Source organism: Globicephala melas, chromosome 13 (genome assembly GCF_963455315.2).
Source record: "Globicephala melas chromosome 13, mGloMel1.2, whole genome shotgun sequence".
Lineage (NCBI taxonomy): Eukaryota > Metazoa > Chordata > Mammalia > Artiodactyla > Delphinidae > Globicephala > Globicephala melas.
The window spans coordinates 39,935,376-39,954,351 of NC_083326.1; the positions used below are offsets into that span (position 1 = coordinate 39,935,376).

General features: G+C 41.5%; 1 protein-coding gene and 1 long non-coding RNA gene across 31 annotated transcripts in view; one reads left to right on the forward strand and one right to left on the reverse strand.

Moving 5' to 3' along the window:
- Positions 1-3,723: 3,723 nt before the first annotated feature.
- DTNA (dystrobrevin alpha) overlaps positions 3,724-18,976 on the reverse strand; it is a 403,422-nt gene continuing 388,169 nt past the window's right edge. For 17 of the 30 annotated variants that reach the window (XM_070047034.1, XM_070047039.1, XM_070047037.1 and 14 more), the window contains 4 exons: positions 16,707-16,796; positions 15,043-15,211; positions 12,388-12,556; positions 3,724-4,815 (listed from right to left, as the gene is read on the reverse strand). In XM_070047034.1, the coding sequence (XP_069903135.1) occupies positions 4,675-4,815; positions 12,388-12,556; positions 15,043-15,211; positions 16,707-16,796 (569 nt within the window). In that variant the 3' untranslated portion in view covers positions 3,724-4,674. The other 13 variants (XM_060310903.2, XM_060310897.2, XM_060310902.2 and 10 more) reach the window with 5 other exon arrangements.
- Positions 13,355-18,138, forward strand: LOC132598371 (uncharacterized). Its single transcript, XR_009566480.1, has 3 exons — positions 13,355-15,688; positions 16,641-16,766; positions 17,879-18,138. It is a non-coding gene; the product is annotated as an uncharacterized lncRNA (long non-coding RNA).

Genomic DNA, 18,976 nt, shown 5'->3' on the forward strand with positions numbered 1-18,976 from the left:
TCTAAATGGAGAACACAAGCTTTTACAGAATGTATTCGATTCAATAAACGGAAAAATCTCTAAGAGGCAGATTGCAGGTTTCCTCCGTAGAGTCCAAGCTTATATGGTTATTTCCAGAGTCTGTTCCAACACCCCATTGAGATTACAGTGGAGAGAAAGGATAGAACAAAGAAATGGCGAAAACAGGGCTATCTTAGGCCCCTCCCTCTGATCTCATGTCTAAAGAATTTGATTCTGCTCTTAGATGAACTGAAAAATGTCCCTCTTCAAAGAAATGGGAGGGCAAGTTAATGACCTGGTCAAAATTTCTGAGGTAGCCTCAAGAATATGTGGATTCACAAAGTCAATCAGTGCCTTAAAAAAACAAAAGCAGCTCACTATCAGCTATGCCAAAATTCAACTTGATTTTTGCAGATTCTCCTTAGCATCTAGATGTTTGAACAAGTCTTATCCATAGGTCATCTCATTTCAGAAACCCCCAAAGTGAACAAACCCACAGATGTTCTCATTTTAGTGAATTCTGCAGCTAATATCATTCTGGAGGGACATCAGGCATCAGAATACAGTCCTGCTAAACATTAAACTTTTGACTAGAAAGGTACCTTCATTGGTAGAATAAGCATTTTCTGTTCTCTAAATGTCCCACTGTAGGAGAATATCTTACTGGCTTTACGATGCAGAATTCACCCGAGACTTATTCCTGCCTGATGCTGGAGTGTCTCTTTGCTTGCTTTCTTGGGCGATCAGTCCCTCTGATTTGACTGGGACTGAGGCATTTCTCAGGACTCTTGGCTTTCAGTGCAAAACTGGGTCAGTCTCAGGCAAACTGCTGACTCACTTTCTGAGAGGAGTCCTGGCTCTGTTATCAGGTCTTTTGCAGCCCGGAGATCAACATACAAATCAGCGTCTCCACTTCTCAGAACGAGCATCACTTCCATCTGGCTGTGGAGCACAGGCGTGCCCTGCAAATTCCTACTTCCGGTGCTTACCAGAGTCTATTCCAGATAGACTTTCACCTCTTCCAAAGCTTCCATTAAAAGTCCTGGCTAAAAAAAAAAAAAAAAAAAAGTCCTGGCTGTGACTACTGATATTTAGGAGAGTAGCCTGAGGAATGGTGTGTCTTCCTTATTTTTCAATATCTTCTATATTTATTGCTCAACTACTTTGTACGAGGCATTGGGTTCGGTGATGTTCTACATGAATGCGGACCCTGCTCACCACCAGCGTGGAGTCTGGTAAGACAAGTAACCAAGCAATTATTTACAAAGCTTAATCCTTTCATCAGGCCAGGCCAGGATGAGGCTACAGTGTTGGAATAAATTCTGTTAGTTTTATACTATTTACCATCACAGATTTGCAATTTAGCTTTATGCTAAGTAAAACAACTTTGCCCTTAAAAATTTGTTTTTAAAGGTTATACTCCATTTACAGTTATTACAAAACATTGGCTATATTCCCTGTGTTGCACAGTATACCTTGTAGCCTATTTTATACCCCAAAGTCTGTACCTCCCACACCTCCACATTGCCCTCCCCCCACTCCTCACTGGTAACTACTAGTTTGTTCTCTATATCTGCGAGTCTGCTTCTTTTTTGTTATATTCTCTAGTTTGTTGTATTTTCTAGGTTCCACATGTAAGTGATATCATACAGTATTTGTCTTTGTCTGACTTATCTCTCTTGGCATAATGCCAAGTCCATCCATGTTGCTGCCAATGGCAAAATTTCATTCTTTTTTATGGCTGAGTAGTATTCCATTGTATATATAGAGATATATACCACATCTTTATCCATTCATCTGTTGATGGACACCCAGGTTGCTTCCATATCTTGGCTATTGTAAATAGTACTGCTATGAACTTTGGGGTGCATGTGTCTTTTCGAATTAATGTTTTTGTTTTTTTTCAGCTATATGCCCAGGAGTGGAATTGCTGGGTCATATGGTAGTTCTGGTTTTTTAAGGAACCTCCTTAATGTTTTCCATAGTGGTTGCACCAGTTTACATTCCCACCAACAGTGTATGAGGGTTCCCTTTTCTCCACCTCCTGACTTTGTGCTTTTTTAGAAAAAGAAAAAAATTGAAGACTGTCCCTTACACCACTCAATGTTTACAGTATGTACAGAGACCCTGTACAATGTACAGTACCTGTACTGTACAGTACTGTACAATGTACTGTACCCTGTACAATGGCTGGAAAAACGTGTCTTTGCTGTTGAACAAGTATGCTCGTTTGTAGTGGACAGTAAGAATTAGGAAGTTATGTTTTACATGCGGTTTTCAGTATCTTTTCTTAGCTTTGGTTTAGGTTTTCTGGTAAAATTATACTCTTCTTATTATCCTGTTAAAATATTTGAATCCTTCTACAACAAAGAGGCTTCTCGGATCTCTTTGCAGTAGAGGGGAAATATTACTCTTTTCTCTTGCACTAACTCCCCAAAGCCAGCATTTTTTTTTTTTTTTTTGCGATATGCGGGCCTCTCACTGTTGTGGCCTCTCCCGTTGCGGCGCACAGGCTCCAACGCGCAGGCTCAGCGGTCATGGCTCACGGGCCCAGCCGCTACGCAGCACGTGGGATCTTCCCGGACCGGGGCACGAACCCGCTTCCCCTGCATCGGCAGGCAGACTCTCAACCACTGCGCCACCAGGGAAGCCCGAAAGCCAGCATTTTTAAAAGGAGTATAAAGTATTTTGTTTTTCAGAGGACCATTGTTCCCAAGTTGGCTACAAACCAGGAAAAGGTTCTTGCTGTAAGCTGCTCCAGTGTTGGACAACCAGACCTGCCCCATTACTCCTGACTATGCTAGTGAAATCTTAGGGGAATGTTTTGGGCTGTGCTGGTTCTTGGTGTCTATCACAGTCTTGCTTCAGGATCTGATGTCTTAGAAAAAAATTTGATACTGAAAATCTCTTTTCGTCTTTCCATTGCCTCCCAGTTCTCCTTTACTAGCTCAGATAATGTTTAGAACAAAAAATTCGCAAACTATAATATGTGTTGCTAAGGCAACCAGAAGACAGCAGTAGGACTTAAACCAAAGCCAAGGAATTGAGCACAACTCCTTGGATGAATCTTAGTCTTGACCAATGCCAGATCTAGCAGGGGGGAGGTGAAGGCTTCATAGCTCTGGATAGAGGGAGAAGCCTAATTTCAGAAACTCCTCCGAAAAGTGCACCATCTTCTCAGAAGTGGGAAATTTCTTGTTTTCCCTCTGTTTCTTGTTTGATGGCATGCCCAGTCTTCTTCCCATCTCAGCCTTGTCTGCAGATTTTTTCAGAACATAGGCAGCTCCCTAGGTTATACTTCTGGATGACTAAGCACTCCTCAAATGGATATTGTGAGGATTAAATGTAAATAAAGCGGTTTTTTCTAAAGTTGTAAAGGATTACACAAATGTTAGTTATTTTTTCCCAGTATTTGGAATTTGGGGGAGAAAAGAAAGAAGAAAGAAGAAGAGGAAGAGAAGAAAGGCAAGGGTGTATGGATTGTTTATGTTGATTACAACAAGGCTTTCCATGAGCAGCAGAATAGTATCTCATTAAAAAAAACCCTGCATCCCCAAAGGCAGGAAAAGGTGAGGTATTTGGCTTCATTTGCTTGATCCTCAATGCGTGGTCCATGCTTCATGCTGCAAATACTGACCTGTGGTCTTTCTCCTTAGAACAGACTAACCTCATGTTGCTTTAGGAAATTCACTGAAACAAAGGAACAAAATACACAAGATATAGTGTTTTTAAAAAGATTTTTTAATGAAGAAATAATTCCATTCCAAAATATAGACACACAATTAAATAGTTTAATCACTTCAAAATATAACATGTCCCCAGGAGGTTCCAACACACACACATACACACAAAACAATACTTAACAGCAATACAAAAAACCCATACAATAGTAGTTTTGTTACATACCAATGAATGTTGTGAAATCTTTAGTGTCTCTGAATTGGTTATTTCAAATGGTGTCAAATTACAGTAGTCATAATTAAAAATGTCTTATAGTTAATTAGCCTCAGGATGTGATACTTCTGATTTTTTTCCCCCTCTTTTTGGTTCAAAGGTAAAAATGCCCTTTCTTCTGAGGACACGGTGGAGTTCTTGTTTGTGGCTCCTTGTGCGGAATTGAACCAAGGTGATTGCAGCGACCAAAGGCTGCCGGATTTACAACGTCTACCTACAGTTAACAGCCAAGAACTAATAAGGGTGCACAAAGATGATCAAAATAAAAGCAGACATTAGTGCTAAATTATGAGGCAACAGTCTGGCTCATGCATATAAGAAAATACATAGTATATCACAACAAAGGCCACACTCTTATGTAGTTCAGTTCACATCACTACTTACAAATGAACCTTCCCTGCCTTATAGTAGATCACTCGAGAATCCATTTTTCACAATCTCCAGCACATCTCCCTGCGACCAACCAAATTTACCCCGACTTCCGTCCTGACCAACCACAACTGATTCCTGAATCCCCTACAGTAGATGTCACCCTCCTCCCTCCCTCCATGACATGGCCCCGTGGCGGAGGGTTGGCTGTGTTAGACCAGTGCTCATTAATAGGCCAACATCTCTAATGGAGGTGGATGTGCAATTCATCGTGGAACAAGAAAGAAACAACCCCCGCCAGACGGAATTGGATCTAATGGACAGGACAGGTGGCACCTGCTGGGTTTGCACTTAGAACAGGCCCCAAAAGTAGATTTGGAGAGCCAAGGAAAGAAACCCACCGCAAACCACAAAAACCCAGAACAACACACGCCATTTTGTCTCGGTTACAGGACAGGGGTGCTTGAGTCTGGTCTCAGTGCTGACGTGGAGCTAAGAGAAAGAAAAGGTGGCTGGTTAGTCAGGAATTGGTCATTGGTAGCAGTTTCCAGAGTCCTTGCAATGGCTTTGTACGATGGTTTCGACAACCGTGTGATGGAGTTGGCAATGAATGCTATGACGGGGGAAGGTTATTGGCAGAACAGTTCAAACCTTAGACAAACGTTTTGATGTGGAAACACAAAATGACAACATCTGTCAGCTCGGTCCAGTTGGCGGCTGAATACCACCTGCAGGGTCAGGGTTCTGAGTTCGGGAACTGCCCGGCTATGATTGAGAGCTGACAGCCATGTAGGTAGCTGGGATGTAGTGGTTTTAAGTACTGAGTATGAGGCACCAGTGGTCACCTGCTCCATCTAGAGAGGCACGGGTTCACAGAGGATGGGCAGTGGAAAAGAGATGAACATTAAGATATACCAACAAAATCCGCAATAAAATCCATCTGTGCAAAGAAATCTGAGAACTGTGCAGTTGTGTCCCTTTGGTGTCAGCCTGTTCTCAGGGACATTTTTCAGGCTGGTTCTCCCGAGGGGAATATGATTAAGTACATCAGTGGGCAGACTGGGCTCCTTGCTAATGCCAACCAAGAGCTTTACTATCCCCAAAGCAAGCGATTTTGTTCCACAGGGCAGCCAAGGAGATGGTTTCTGACCCAGTGCAGAGGCATGAACATCTTAGAACTCTCTGGAGAGGAAGCTGGAAGATGTCAGGATGTCTCTTCTCAGCTGGGCACCCACCAACTAGCGACTCTGGGAGGTGGCAGGTTTTTGCCAGCCCTGGAAGCAAAACCGAATAGCTGAAGCTTTGAGGTTGACTCAGAATCTTTCTTGCTTATCCTGAATAAGGCCTTTTCAGAGATTTTATTATACAACTTTATTCTAAAGCAGTGGTTCTCCAACTTCGGCGTGCATCAGAATCACCTGGACGGTTTATTCAAACACAGATTACTGGGCCCCAGCCCCAGAATGTCTGATTCCTTAGGCCCGGGTTAGGGCCTAAGCATCTGCATTTCTAATAAATTCCCAGGTGATATTGACGCTGCTGGTCCAGGGACCACACTGTGAGAACCACTGTGCTAAAATGATGTTCTCTTCTTTCTCTTAAAGGAGAAACAGGAATCCAGGGAAGCTGCCAATTTAAGGATAACGTATCTACTATGTTGTAGGATGTTTCTTTCATCAAATATTGAAACGAGTAGAAGATGATTTTTTCATTTCCCCAGAATCCCTAAGGGAGGTCTTTAGTGCTCCCCAAAGAGGGCCCTCAGAAAGGACCATCGACAGAGTCATTCATTCTCCCTTCCTTGTCAGTTCTTTTGCACATTAGCTTTTCACGGAGTGCAAAACCCCAACTCCACTTAGAAGAGCCTGTTTCCTCTCATGTGACCAGAGGAGGCTGCATGCAGAACACCAGGTAGCCAGCTAAGGCAATACACGTTCAGAAAGAAGAGGAGGGCGAACGTTTGCAAGCGCGCTTTAAGCCTGTACATGTAAAGCTGAAAGGCGTCCAAACGACCCGATAGGGGAACTTGCGGATGAGCGGTGCTGTTAGAAACATGCTCCCTAAAGCTAAACCGAGAGGAACCAGCCCGTGGAAGAGCAGAGATAACTTGAGTCCATTGGGGGGAACTTATGGCACCTGTGGTTTATAAACAGCTTTAGTAACGAGTATTTCAAAACAGAGTTCACAGTTTTTAAGAAGATCTGTGCTGATTTTAAAAACTAGATTCTATATAATTTGAATGTTGCCTTTATTTTTTGGGGGGGAATATGATCTTTATTTGGAAAAAAAGTATTTACACTAAACTCTAGGGCTGATTGGTTAGAGTATCTTGAAAGAAAACAACCCCAAGTTGGAAAGAAGCCCTAAAGACTGGATTCTCCTGGTGTGTTTGGTTCAAGCCTCTGTTCTCAGAGACTTGGAGACAAGTGCAGACCATGCAGGCCAAGGGCCCTTCTTGGCTTTAGGGCTCTGAGTCTGTACCCTCGGGAACCAAATCCTTCGGGCTTAGTGAGTAATTGCAAGTGGTTGTTTTTCTCCAACTGCTGTGGAAAAAAAAAATGTACAGTGTATATAATCAATTGTTTTGCTAAAATCTCAGAGAATTCAGAAATCAAACTCCTAGCTATAAACAGTATTAATATTGTCGTTGTAAACTGACCAGGTTCAATATCAAGTGCAAAGGTTTAAGATGCTTGTTAATACTGCCGTTGTGAGTAACAGCAGCGTGGGATTTCAGCCTGTGTTTTTATTTTGAGGGATGAGACATGTTACAGAAGATGTAGCTGATAAGTTAGCTTTGAACAGAAGTCTTTTTTTTTTGTTTCCTTCTCAAAACACACATCTATGAACTACAAATCTGAGAACAAAAAGTTAGCTGCGCTATAGCCGGCAGAACACGTCTTTAGGGGCAGGGGTCTGTTGGGAGCTGCTGCGTGTAGTGGGTCCTCTCTTCTGTGAGATGAGGCTGCTGCCAGGCTGCCGTCTTCTCCTCTGTAGGGGTGGGTGCAGCTCTGTCCTTCATCACCAGTTCTCATGTTACTTTCATCTGTCTGACTATAGCTTGCCTGGGAATAAGCAATGTGTAATTTTTTTTAAAGATGGTAACTGCTCTCTAAATTAGGGTTATGAAGCTTAGAATCACCCCTTCCCCCCCAACACACACACACACACACACACACACACACCCTCTACTTTATTCCTCTGACAGTCAGGAATGAACGTCCTGGGACACTGTGGGCTACTGCACCTTCTGAAAGAAGAGAGGACAAGAATCCTCCATGCTGAGTCTCTTGCTTAGTGGGTACCTGAGGCATCTGGAGGGTTAAAGCAACGTAAACAGAAATATTGGTGCTGTCCTTTGGACAAGAAGATGAGAGCACTGACTCACCATCAGAATGGCATGCTGATTTAAAAAAAAAATCCACTTTGTTCTTCCAACCCTCCAATTTCTCAAGTTAGGATGTGGCTGGTCAAGGCACGTGGAGTACCGTGTGGCCAGAAGGATGGAAAAGGGACCAACCCAAGATCCCAATGGGCCAGAATGGGATTTTGGTGGACTCTAATTCGAGTGCTAACCTTTCTGTGTACTGTTTCTTCTAATGTGGCTAGTTGAAAAGCAATAAGTCAGCTTTCACTCTATTCACTCTTGTTAGTGTGTTGGTAAGTGCCTATTTATCTTCAGAGAGGCCTAAGGCTCTTCCTGAGCAGAGGATGGGTCGTCCACGTCTCTGGTGTTTCACCTTTTGCCCTTTAGTCATGTAGGGCTCTGCCTGGTGGATGCCTAATTGACTCTGAGCTGCTGAAATCAGCTCTAGGACCCTTGCAGAAGAGATGCATATACCTTGGGATAATTTCTGGTCTTGTAGTGTAGCCAGAAAGTCCAAACAAATAGATTTCAACAGATGAACCGTTCTACAATTTCAGCTGTATTTCTTGGCTACATCAAGAAAAACTACAGTAGGGTAGAACTAGGTGCAAAGATGAAAAGCTACTAGTTCCTACAGGGTTCTACCCGGTCTTAAATGAATTTTGTCTGATTTGCTGATTTAGTGACAGGCTGGTGTATATTTAGAGTTCTGTGGGATGCCAGCTAGGTAGGTAAGGATGCAGTAGGCAGCAGAGGCCACAACTGTTTTAACTTTTCACTGCCAAATTGGCGACAGAAGATTGAAAAAGGGCCTAAGAACTTTCAGAGTACTGAAATCTCTGGCGTTTATGGACAAGAACCAAATACCATTTTTTATCTGGGTTTATGTCAAGGGCATTTCATTAGGCTTTTAGAAAAGTATATGTTTCTAAGCACTACCTACTGATGTTTAAATAATGTGCAGAACAAAAATGATCAGATTGCTGGAGCTCAGAGAAAGAAAATGCTATGAAAGGAAAAGGCTTGCCCCTTTGGGACTAGATTTGTTATAACTGGACTGAATATTTTCAGAAACAGCTCCTGGGAATTTTTCACTGCAGTTATCATGAATCAGGAGAACATGTGGTGTAGCATTCTCAAATCCAAGGGAGGCAGACTAAAACGCACTCAATAAGATCCTCCCTTTTATACCAAGAGGGCCTCACAGCTCAAAAATTGTATTTCATAATAACAATTACACTTTAATTTTTACTTGCTTAATCTTAACCTGAGGACCAAGACAGGAGGTCAGTGGTGCTTGAACTAGAATGTATTCTTTACTAATCGATATGTCATTTTAGGAGATATATATCGCTTTTTCAATTTAGCAGCCAGAGTTGAGTTTCCTATCAACTGCACTATTCCATGGGTGGGAAAAGACTGTAGAACTAAAGTGGATACAAGTCCTCGGGACCGTGCATCCGGATGACCGTAAGAGGTGTATTAGCTTTGAAGTGTAATGTGGGACATCTAAATGGCCATTGGCTGGAGCCAGAGAAGCCATCAAGTCTCACGGGACAGTGTAGCTGAAGGTATATCAAGTCATTGTACGAAGCTGAGTCCCAGCCGTATTTCCACAATCAGAGCAAGCAAGCTGGTTCTGAGTCCCGGGGGCTCTCATACACTCACATAATAATTATAGTCACTCCTAGGGACTGAATTGCTTGTAAAGCACTGAGCATAGTGCTAGGCATGTATGTGTGGGCTCAGAATAAAATGATAGTGCGTCTGCCACTATGTTAAGCTCTTTAAAAGCTATATCTCAGTGAGTACAACTCCTCCATGAGGTAGGTATTGTGATATATGTTGAACAGAGGGAACAGAGGCTCAGAGAAGTCTAGTAGTTTGTCAAAGATTATGCTGCTAAGATTTGATGGAACTCATATTTGAAATCAGTCTATTTGAGTCCAGGGCCTAAGCTTCAGATAACTATAGTGAAGTGATCCTGCCAATCAAGGGCTATTCTCTTCACATTAAAAAAATTACTGAGGATTTCCCATGTATTTAGGTAGATCCTTAAAGCTGGGGGACCACATGCCACAGAAATGATATCTGAAATTAAATTATATCTTGCTGAATTCCACAATGGATTTGAATTCGCTGTTCTAAAACCATAAGGCTGTAGAAGGTTTCCTCTCTGTTTTTGCTTCTTTTGTTTTCTTTAATAACACATGCTTTTGCTTTCACTCATTAAGGTACACACTTTGATCTTCTGGGCCCTGAATACAGCAGGACTAAGGAGCTGACTCATCTCTGCAAGTGCTGAGCAAGGCTGGACTTTTCTCTCTCAAATGCTAGAGAGGCTGAAAACTTGAATGCAGTTATGAATCAGTGTTATGGCTTCACAGCTAAGAATTTCTGGGGCATCTTTGGTATTATTGAAATTTCTGTGCCAACTTTCCTAATTAATAGAGTAAAAAGTCAACTCCCAAGGTTGCCTGCCAAATCTCCACTGGATTATAATGAAATGCTTCATAGATTGGGAAGGAGGGTATTTTATCATAGAGAAAACCTAAGAGAGAGTGATTGTGAATATAGGTTACAAGTTATCAGAATCCAGTGTACAGTGGCCACGTTTCCTCCTAAATAAGAGGATACTTACTTGAGAGGAGAGTGATAAAAGGATATTGCATTCAACCTTGCAAGCTGACCTGTGGGTGACAAAGGACACAAACAAGAAAGGTGACATGTCATGTCTGTGATGTAGTCAAGCTGGTGAATTATTTGGTTGGAAGCCATGCAGAAAGAGAGAGAGAGAGAGAGAGAAATAGAGAGAGAGAGTGCAAGGAATGAAAGTAACTTTCTGGCCCATCCAACAACCATATGCTCATAGAGCAGTCAAGGAAAACCACTTCGACCTTCTCCAGGGCATATATCTTGAGTGGGGACACACAGGCCTGTTATCTCTCAGCCCTTTTCTTTGTCTTTCCCTTGAAGTCACTGGGTGTGGAAAGGAAAGGAGAGAGAGAAGGAGCTTAACATCTACCAGAGATGGCATGAACTCCAATCGGAGCTGATGCTATTAATAGAATTTCCTTTCATTTTGGTCATATCAGGTTAAATTCCTAAGTCATTAAAATAAATAAAAATCTAATATCTTATATGAAATGACTCACTTTCTTTTAAAAAAAAATCTAGAATTTCATTTACTGTGGTCACCAAAATCCAGAAACTGATATGGGCTCAAATAGGGAGATCTAATAGGCACCTCTAACAGCATGAACCAGAATATTGATTATTTCACCACCTCTCTCTCTCCCGCTATGCAGCAGAGCCAACTGAGATACGAGTAGGAATGCCATCCCTCAGAGTTCCCACGGACACCCTGAGCTTCATCCAGACTAACTTCCTTCCGCGGACAGGCCATAGAAGTCGCAAAGAAAGAGCGGCCTCCATGGTCTGCACTCAAGGCAAGTTTGTTTCTGTAGCAGTAAAGTACGGCTTTACGTATCTGGTCACTGTTTGTTTTGTTTATCTAGGCCTACATTGTAGTTGCTTCTGAAATGTGGCTGTTAAAGTGAAAAGGCTAATGGAACATTCCAGAGAGGCAAAGCTTCTGTGCTATACTGTCAAGATGGGGTTGGTGGGCTTCCCTCTTGCTCTATTCTTCTTGGGAAGATATTTCCAAACAATCTATAAACATATGAGAAGGAGAAGATAATTTATTCTCTCTGCTTCTCTTTCCTTCACTAATAGAAAAAGAGGGGGCTACTGCCAACCTAAGACTGTGGAAAAAAGCTTGTCTGGCCATCGGACAGAAAGCCTGACATGATAAAATAACCCCCGGGGTCTGGGAGGCAGCAGGTCTCAAGGAGCCAAATACCCCTGAACTCCCAGAACCCCAACAAGACACAGGGAAGGGAAACATACAAGAAAAACAAACATGGCAGTAGAACAATCTCCATGGGGAAAATGCACCCCCTTAAGGATGAGTGGCTAATTACACTTATTCCCAATTGCATGTGTTATGTCCACTGACTTCTCAGATGGATTAATATGCTCCAGTACATATGACAATCTGCCCAACCATACCCTGCTGAATGTGGGCCTACAGTTCCCCTAACATTTCTTGGTGAGGTTTGTCACTCTTTCACTTCTTGACATTTGATATAAGGCAGGCAGTGAGGGAAGCTGAGGACAAATGATTCAAGGGAGGAGGTATATTTATGCTTAGTCAATTTCCTTGAGCCTTGTTCCCTGACAGTCATCCTACAGTATCCATGGGGGATTAGTTCCAGGACATCCCCACACAGCAGATACCAACATCCACAGAGGCTCACGTCCCTTATAGTTGAACCTCAGTATCCACAGATTCTGAATCTGTGGATATGGAGGGCCGACTGTATCTTTTCTTAAAAAGTATTTTCCTAATGATTTTGGAGGATCATGGACTGTTAGTCACCATGTTTCCACTAATGTGGAAGGCCTCTTTTACTTTCCAACTCAGAATTCACAGGAATTCATGGTGAGTGAAAGCTATAAGAAGTATTTAACATTTTTCCTGTCTAGAATTCATGGACTAAGGAGTTCAGTCAGAATATTCCAGAAAGGGAGTGTGGAAGGAAGGAGAAGCCACCGAATTTTGGAGTAATGTAAGAGACCCAGCTACTGAGGGACTGGGGCAGGAGTGCTAAAGGATGTGGGCCAGCCCTTGGTACCTGGTAGGCTTCGTCCTGTAGCTTCTGTTTCAGGTATTCCTCCATCTTCAGCTCATTCTCCAGCTGCCGGACAGAGTCATCTTCATAGTTCTCATCCTCTGGCCGCACATATGGGTCCCCATCTTCTGTAACCCTGGGAATCAACCACAGTGGGAGTTTCGGAGCAAATCTTAAAGGAAAGTATGAGTGGAATTCCTGTGTTAGCTGTAGTTCTGGGCACACATTTATTTAGTCCTTCAATTCACTTCTTTGCTTCAATTCACTTCAATTCTGTCTCTTCTTTGACATAATGAAAAAACTTTAAAAAAGCTTTGGAAGTTTGGAGAAATATAGGATCAAGGTGTTCTCACAGACAATTTTTCTATGGCAATCTGGTGTCCTCTATGTTTTCCTAGGGTTAACAGGAATGAGCTGACCTTTAAATGTCTGTCGTTCTTAAAAAGGGTAGGCTTATCCTTTGAGAGGACATAGTTTTTCCAGTTTGGGGGCTTAAAAAAAATGGAATCCAAGAACACTTTCTGTAAGGGAAGTAAGCCCTCTAGTGAAATAATGATTAGGACATTTGTTCATAATTTAACGCTCTTTGTCTTATGCATGTACAGAGGAATCGCGCACGCATCTGCTTTATTCCTGTGGTAGAGTCAAGTCTCTCGCACCCATCAGCTAATCGATGTCAGGAAGACTAATACTCTAACCCATAGCTCTTGATCTTCAAAATTTATACTAGCTCTGAACTTAAGAAATCCGGGCTTCCCTGGTGGAGCAGTGGTTGAGAGTCCGCCTGCCAATGCAGGGGACACGGGTTCGTCCCCTGGTCTGGGAGGATCCCGCATGCCGTGGAGCGGCTGGGCCCGTGAGCCATGGCCGCTGAGCCTGCGCGTCCGGAGCCTGTGCTCCGCAACGGGAGAGGCCACAACAGTGAGAGGCCAGTGTACCGCAAAAAAAAAAAAAAAAGAAATCCATTTAAATTGTCCAATTCCACTATGAAATAAATAGATAAGAATGATCTCATTCACTAAATGTGTGACTCTCTCCATCTATTCATCCCAGTATATATAAAGCTCTTCCTGGGACTGAACATAAATTCACAACCTAAATCATATGACTAAAATATTCTCACGCTAAAACACAGTGCATGTTTACATAGTACAGATATTAAAATATCCCCTAAAATGAAAAGAGTGGTCAAGTAGAAGTTTCTGGGTTGGAACTTAAATGCCAATGTTCATGTTTATTTATATTTGTACGACATGTCCTCGTTATTTTTAGAGGTTTGGGGTCAGCCTAAATAGGTCTACGAGACCTCTATGAACTTTCCCTTCCCAAGCCCCACAGCCATGTTTGTAGCTGGTCCTGCCACCAGTGTACCAGGGACAGCAGATGGGGTGGCCTTAGTTACAGTTTTGGACCTTAGGATCGGATCAAGAAAATTTTAGGTAACCACCATGTAAATGCTTAGTTATAAAAAAAATCAAATGGATTTGTATTTATCAGACTAAACTGATAATTAATTCACCAGTTTGAATAACAAACAGATCAAATAATTCTAAATTATAGAGGAAAGTTCAAGAAAGCAAACTGAAACTAAAAGCAGCAGCTTCCTGCTACGTAAAATTATAACTGTTTTGTTTTGATCTTACGCTCTGCCTTTTCACAGCTGGCTTTCAAGCCATGTCTATTTATAATTCCCCATTATTACTGGCCTTTTACTCACTGCTTGGATGGACAGCCAAAACACCAGAAAGGCCTCTGGTTAGTTTCTTCTCTGGGTCTTTAAAACAGATAGTTTATTTTTGTAGACTCATCTGCAGTTCTTCTCACATTAAGCACCATCACACTTCTGTAGTTTTTTTTTGAACTATTCATCAATTCTCTTTTCCAGAATTTGGGTGAGCCCCTGCCCACATTTCTCAGAACTCCGCTTACTTCACTTCCTTCATTTTACCCTTTTCCCTCCCAAGCTGGGCTCTGCAGGTCTGTCCTAGCTTTTTGCCTTTGTTTCTCAGCTTTGGTTTTCCCTGCCTGACTGCTTTGAGCTGATCCAACGTCACAGAAGTTCTAGTGGCTACGTGAGTGATTCTGCTGGGTCCTGTCAAGCTACAGATGCCTAATTGGGTGAAAAATCTTTGCAAAATGTCTTTTGAAGGTCAGGTTTATACATATTCAATAATTCAAGCGAATTGGCCTTCTTTATAATGAGACTTTATACATTTAGTTATTTCAATCACAAGTGCGTATATGATGCTGTTTACACCCACTTTGAACAGAGACCTCTCTAGTATCACCAGGTCCTTTAAGAGCAAATCTAGTAAATTCAGAAGATAGGATGATTTATCTCCTGAACTAGTCTATGAGTCCTGGGAGGGTGGGAGAGATTTTTGACACTATTTTGTAACCAATTAGCACAGTGCCTTGGGCAAGCCAGGCTCTCAATAAGTACTGGTTGGTTTTTGTTACTGATACTCTGGAAATTGTTAGGGGGAAAAGTCACAATGACAAATTGAAATGTAGCACCCTTCTACCTCTTCTGGCAGAAAAGGAAACTGAACCATTCCTTTCCAAAATAAAGAAGTAAGCAACCACGTTTTAATTTTCCTATGCTCCCTGCAGAGTGTTCCGTTACTGAGAAAATACCCCCAAGCAGAAAATACTTACACGTCGCCACGCATGGCACTTGGGGTAGCTCCACTGTGAAGGTACCCGGGTTTTCGGGCATGGATTTGCGCTAGAAAAGCCTTTTCAGAGGTTGGTGACGGGACCAGATCTTCAAACTGAGTCCGTGCAAGTTCAGAATCCACGTTACTCTCAGTTTCACTCCCCGCCTCTATTAGGTACAATTGAAGAAGTGAAGAATGACCTAGACTTTTTTATGATCGATCGGCAAATAAAGGGCTAGGCTTAACATTAACCAACCTATGCTGATTAAAACACTGACCAGTTATTTTACGTAAGTCAAATATGTGTTCGTTTTTTCTCAAAATGAGAATTGATACTGACATGAATTACCACAAAATCAGTTAGTATACAGTATTGTCTTTTTATCTCAATAATATTATAAGGAATCTTTGTCTTAATAACTGACTTAATTCTTGAAGCCATCTGTTTTTTCCCTCTATAAAAGTCTTTATTGGGCTTCCCTGGTGGCGCAGTGGTTGGGAGTCCGCCTGCCGATGCAGGGGACACGGGTTCGTGCCCCGGTCCGAGAAGATCCCACGTGCCGCGGAGCGGCTGGGCCCGTGAGCCAAGACCGCTGAGCCTGCGCGTCCGGAGCCTGTGCTCCACAACGGGAGAGGCCACAACGGTGAGGAGGCCCGCGTACCGCAAAAAAAAACACAATAAAATAAAATAAAAATATAAAAAGTCTTTATTAAAACTGTTGTTACTTTTGCTTAATATTACTTTAATTTAGGAAACACAGACCTAAAATATTACATTCACTTAATATTTCAAAAACTTATAAGAGTATAAACTAATAGTCCTTGAAACGCCTACAATGAGAATAACATTTTTAGTCATCATTTGCTAGGGCAGTGAGTACATGCCATTAATCATGATGTATTAACTACTGTCATTTTTATCCTATTTGGTAATCTTAATCTAAAATAATAGCAATGCTTTTCATTACTTTAATTCTAATTATAGAGGTTTTAAGAAATTTAAATCCAGATTTTTTTAAACAACATTAAAGTTTTCTTTCTTATAGTTGTTGTAATCTCAACTATATGACCACAGTCCTTTCAAACAGATATCTTGCTAGGAGGGCTTTAAGGAATAGACGAGATGTATTAGTAACTGATAAGATATTTATTTGCATATTCACGCTGTAAAAGTTTTTAAAACTTTGTGTAGTAGTATTAGGATGAAGAGTGCTGCAATTTTATGCTATTTATTTTCTTCGCAGATCTTTCTTTAGTGATATTGCAAAGGTAAATTTCAGTTTCGCCTCTTTCAAATAGCCATGCATTCCAAGTGAACAAGTCTTAATTAGTAAATAAGACATTTGACCCTATAAAATAACTTTAGCATCATGTCACTTTGGGTCATGATATATTTAACAGTGGCTAACTTGGGATTCTGTATTTACAAGTCAATTTTAATATTTATTCTTTTCTGCATTTTTCAAATTTTGTGCATTGAGCATGTATTCATGATCTTCTCATTAGCAAAGTATAAACGGTACTAAAACAATCTAATATCCCAACAAAATATCACATAGACCTTTAAAAAATCTTTTTATACTTGACAATGAGCAGCTCTCTAACAGAAGTTATGGGTCCTTCTGCAATGAGACGACAAATGGGAGGGGACCAAGGACTCACCGGAATTCAACTCTTTCACGAGAGAGGACATGGTGTTAGTGATCGAATCCGCTGCTACTAGTAAGTCATTCCGTAAATTTCTTCTTGAACCTTAAGAAAGAATGATAATGAAAAAAAATCAAAGCTCTCCTTTTCCCCCAATTTCTATGCTGTTTATCATTTCCATTGATATCCTAAAGCAAGAAAACGTCCAAGACTTCTCCTTTTCAGAAGTGCTTTGGTTCATTTCCTGAAAAAAAAACATTGTACTCAGGCCAGTGGCCTTTGATATAAGAAGACATGGCAACGGATGGGGATTCATATACTTTATTGTCCAAATTGGGACAATTTTACAAGTGAAAGGGAAGGTATTAATAACAAGACTGGGTGACCTGGCACAAACTGGGATGATCCCAGGTAAGCCAGCACGTGTGGTCATCCTTCAGAATCACCTCACAGATGAAAAGCCTGGTTTTGCCACGAGAGCTGTGCCTTCCCGGCAGCTGCTACTGTTTCAGCTCTTACCTGGTGGCTGAGCACATCAGATTCTGATCTCCATCACCATAGCCTCTGTCTCCCATCAGGGCTCCCCGAGCTTCCCCTATCATTTCAGGTACCCCTTGGGAATGGGAACCCTGTGCACTGTATGTCCCCAGAGTTTGGAAAAGGGGTGAGGATTCTTGCTCCTGCTGCCAAGACGTGGGCAGATGTATGCCTGGTACCCTGAACTGGAACTTACAGCATGTTTCTCTATGGTAGAGGAAGATTATTATGAGGTCTCCATCCCACTAAGGGTTAAAGGGTATTTGTGGGCTGGACTGGGAGTGGGGCAAGGTGGATGTAGAACAGAGGGCCAAATTCATCATATCTTTGGAAAAAAGACTCAAGATTCCAAATATCTGACTTACAGATGAATTTATGCAGGATGAGCTGGGGCTGCTTAGATAGGTCACATTTCATTGTGATTTCTTAGTAAGTAAAACTAAATAAGTAAAATAATAAACACATGTAAATTTAAGAAATCAAAGTAGGTAAAACAATAATTATTACAGGAAACTCAAATTGATTTAATATACTGTAAATTTCTTTAAGATTTAGGGAAAGGGCAGTTTTCCCTCTAAAAATTAAAAAAAGGAAATTATTTTGCATAACTTAAATTATATTTGTGTAACTTTAATCATTTTCTTTTTCAGGAAAAAACGCCCTGCAATAGATCTTCCTTTTTCCCTCAGAACAGAAAGTACATCATGCTCTCCCTTCAAAATGTAAGCTTTTGGGCTTCCCTGGTGGCGCAGTGGTTGGGAGTCCACCTGCCGATGCAGGGGACACAGGTTCGTGTCCCGGTCCGGGAGGATCGCACATGCCGCGGAGCGGCTGGGCCCGTGAGCCATGGCCGCTGAGCCTGCGCATCTGGAACCTGTGCTCCGCAACGGGAGAGGACACAAGAGTGAGAGGCCCTCGTACCGCAAAAAAAAAAAAAAAAAAAAAAAAAGTAAGATTTTTATCCCCTATAAACAGTGGATGAGAGCATCTTTTTCCTCAGTCTCTCTGGATATTACTGATGTTAAACAATTTTTTTTGAATCTGCTAGGCAAAAGGTGATTTTGATTAAAATTTGTATTTCTACAACTCTTTGTGAGATTGAGCATCTTTATGGGCTATTTGTTCTGTCGGTTCCTATCCTTCACCTATTTTTGTTTTGGGAGTGTCTTTTTCTGACTGAGCTGTGTGTGCTTTAATGTATAACTGAAATTATGAAACTTGATTGCTACATATGCTGGAAATGTTTCCTCAAGTCTATTCTTTTGTCTTTTAACTGTTTATGTTTCTTTTTGTCTTAAAACTAGTAGTCGAATATGTCGCTCTTTTCCTTAGATCTACACGTGAGGACCTGGGAGGATGTCCACCATATACCGCTAATTCAAGGGAGATGCAAATTGCAGACCAAAATGCAATGCATGATCGAATTTGTGTGGAAAAAGAAGAGTATATGTCCATAAAAGCAAACTTAAACATAGATATTTATATATAAGTGAAACGTTGAGAAGGGCCAAGCTCTTAATAGTCTTTACTTCTAGGAATGAGATTGGCAGGCTGAGGGTCGGCAGGAGGATTTCTTTTTTTCTAATTTTCTACAAATTTAAAAAGTGATGACAAAAAAAAGTTTTATAAAGTGTTAAAATATTTCCAAATAAATAAGATCACTTGCTTTGGGACCCCACTCCCACCCCGACACTCCGCAGTACATAAGCAGAAGAGGCAGCGGTGGGAGAATGCTGTTTGTTGCTGTT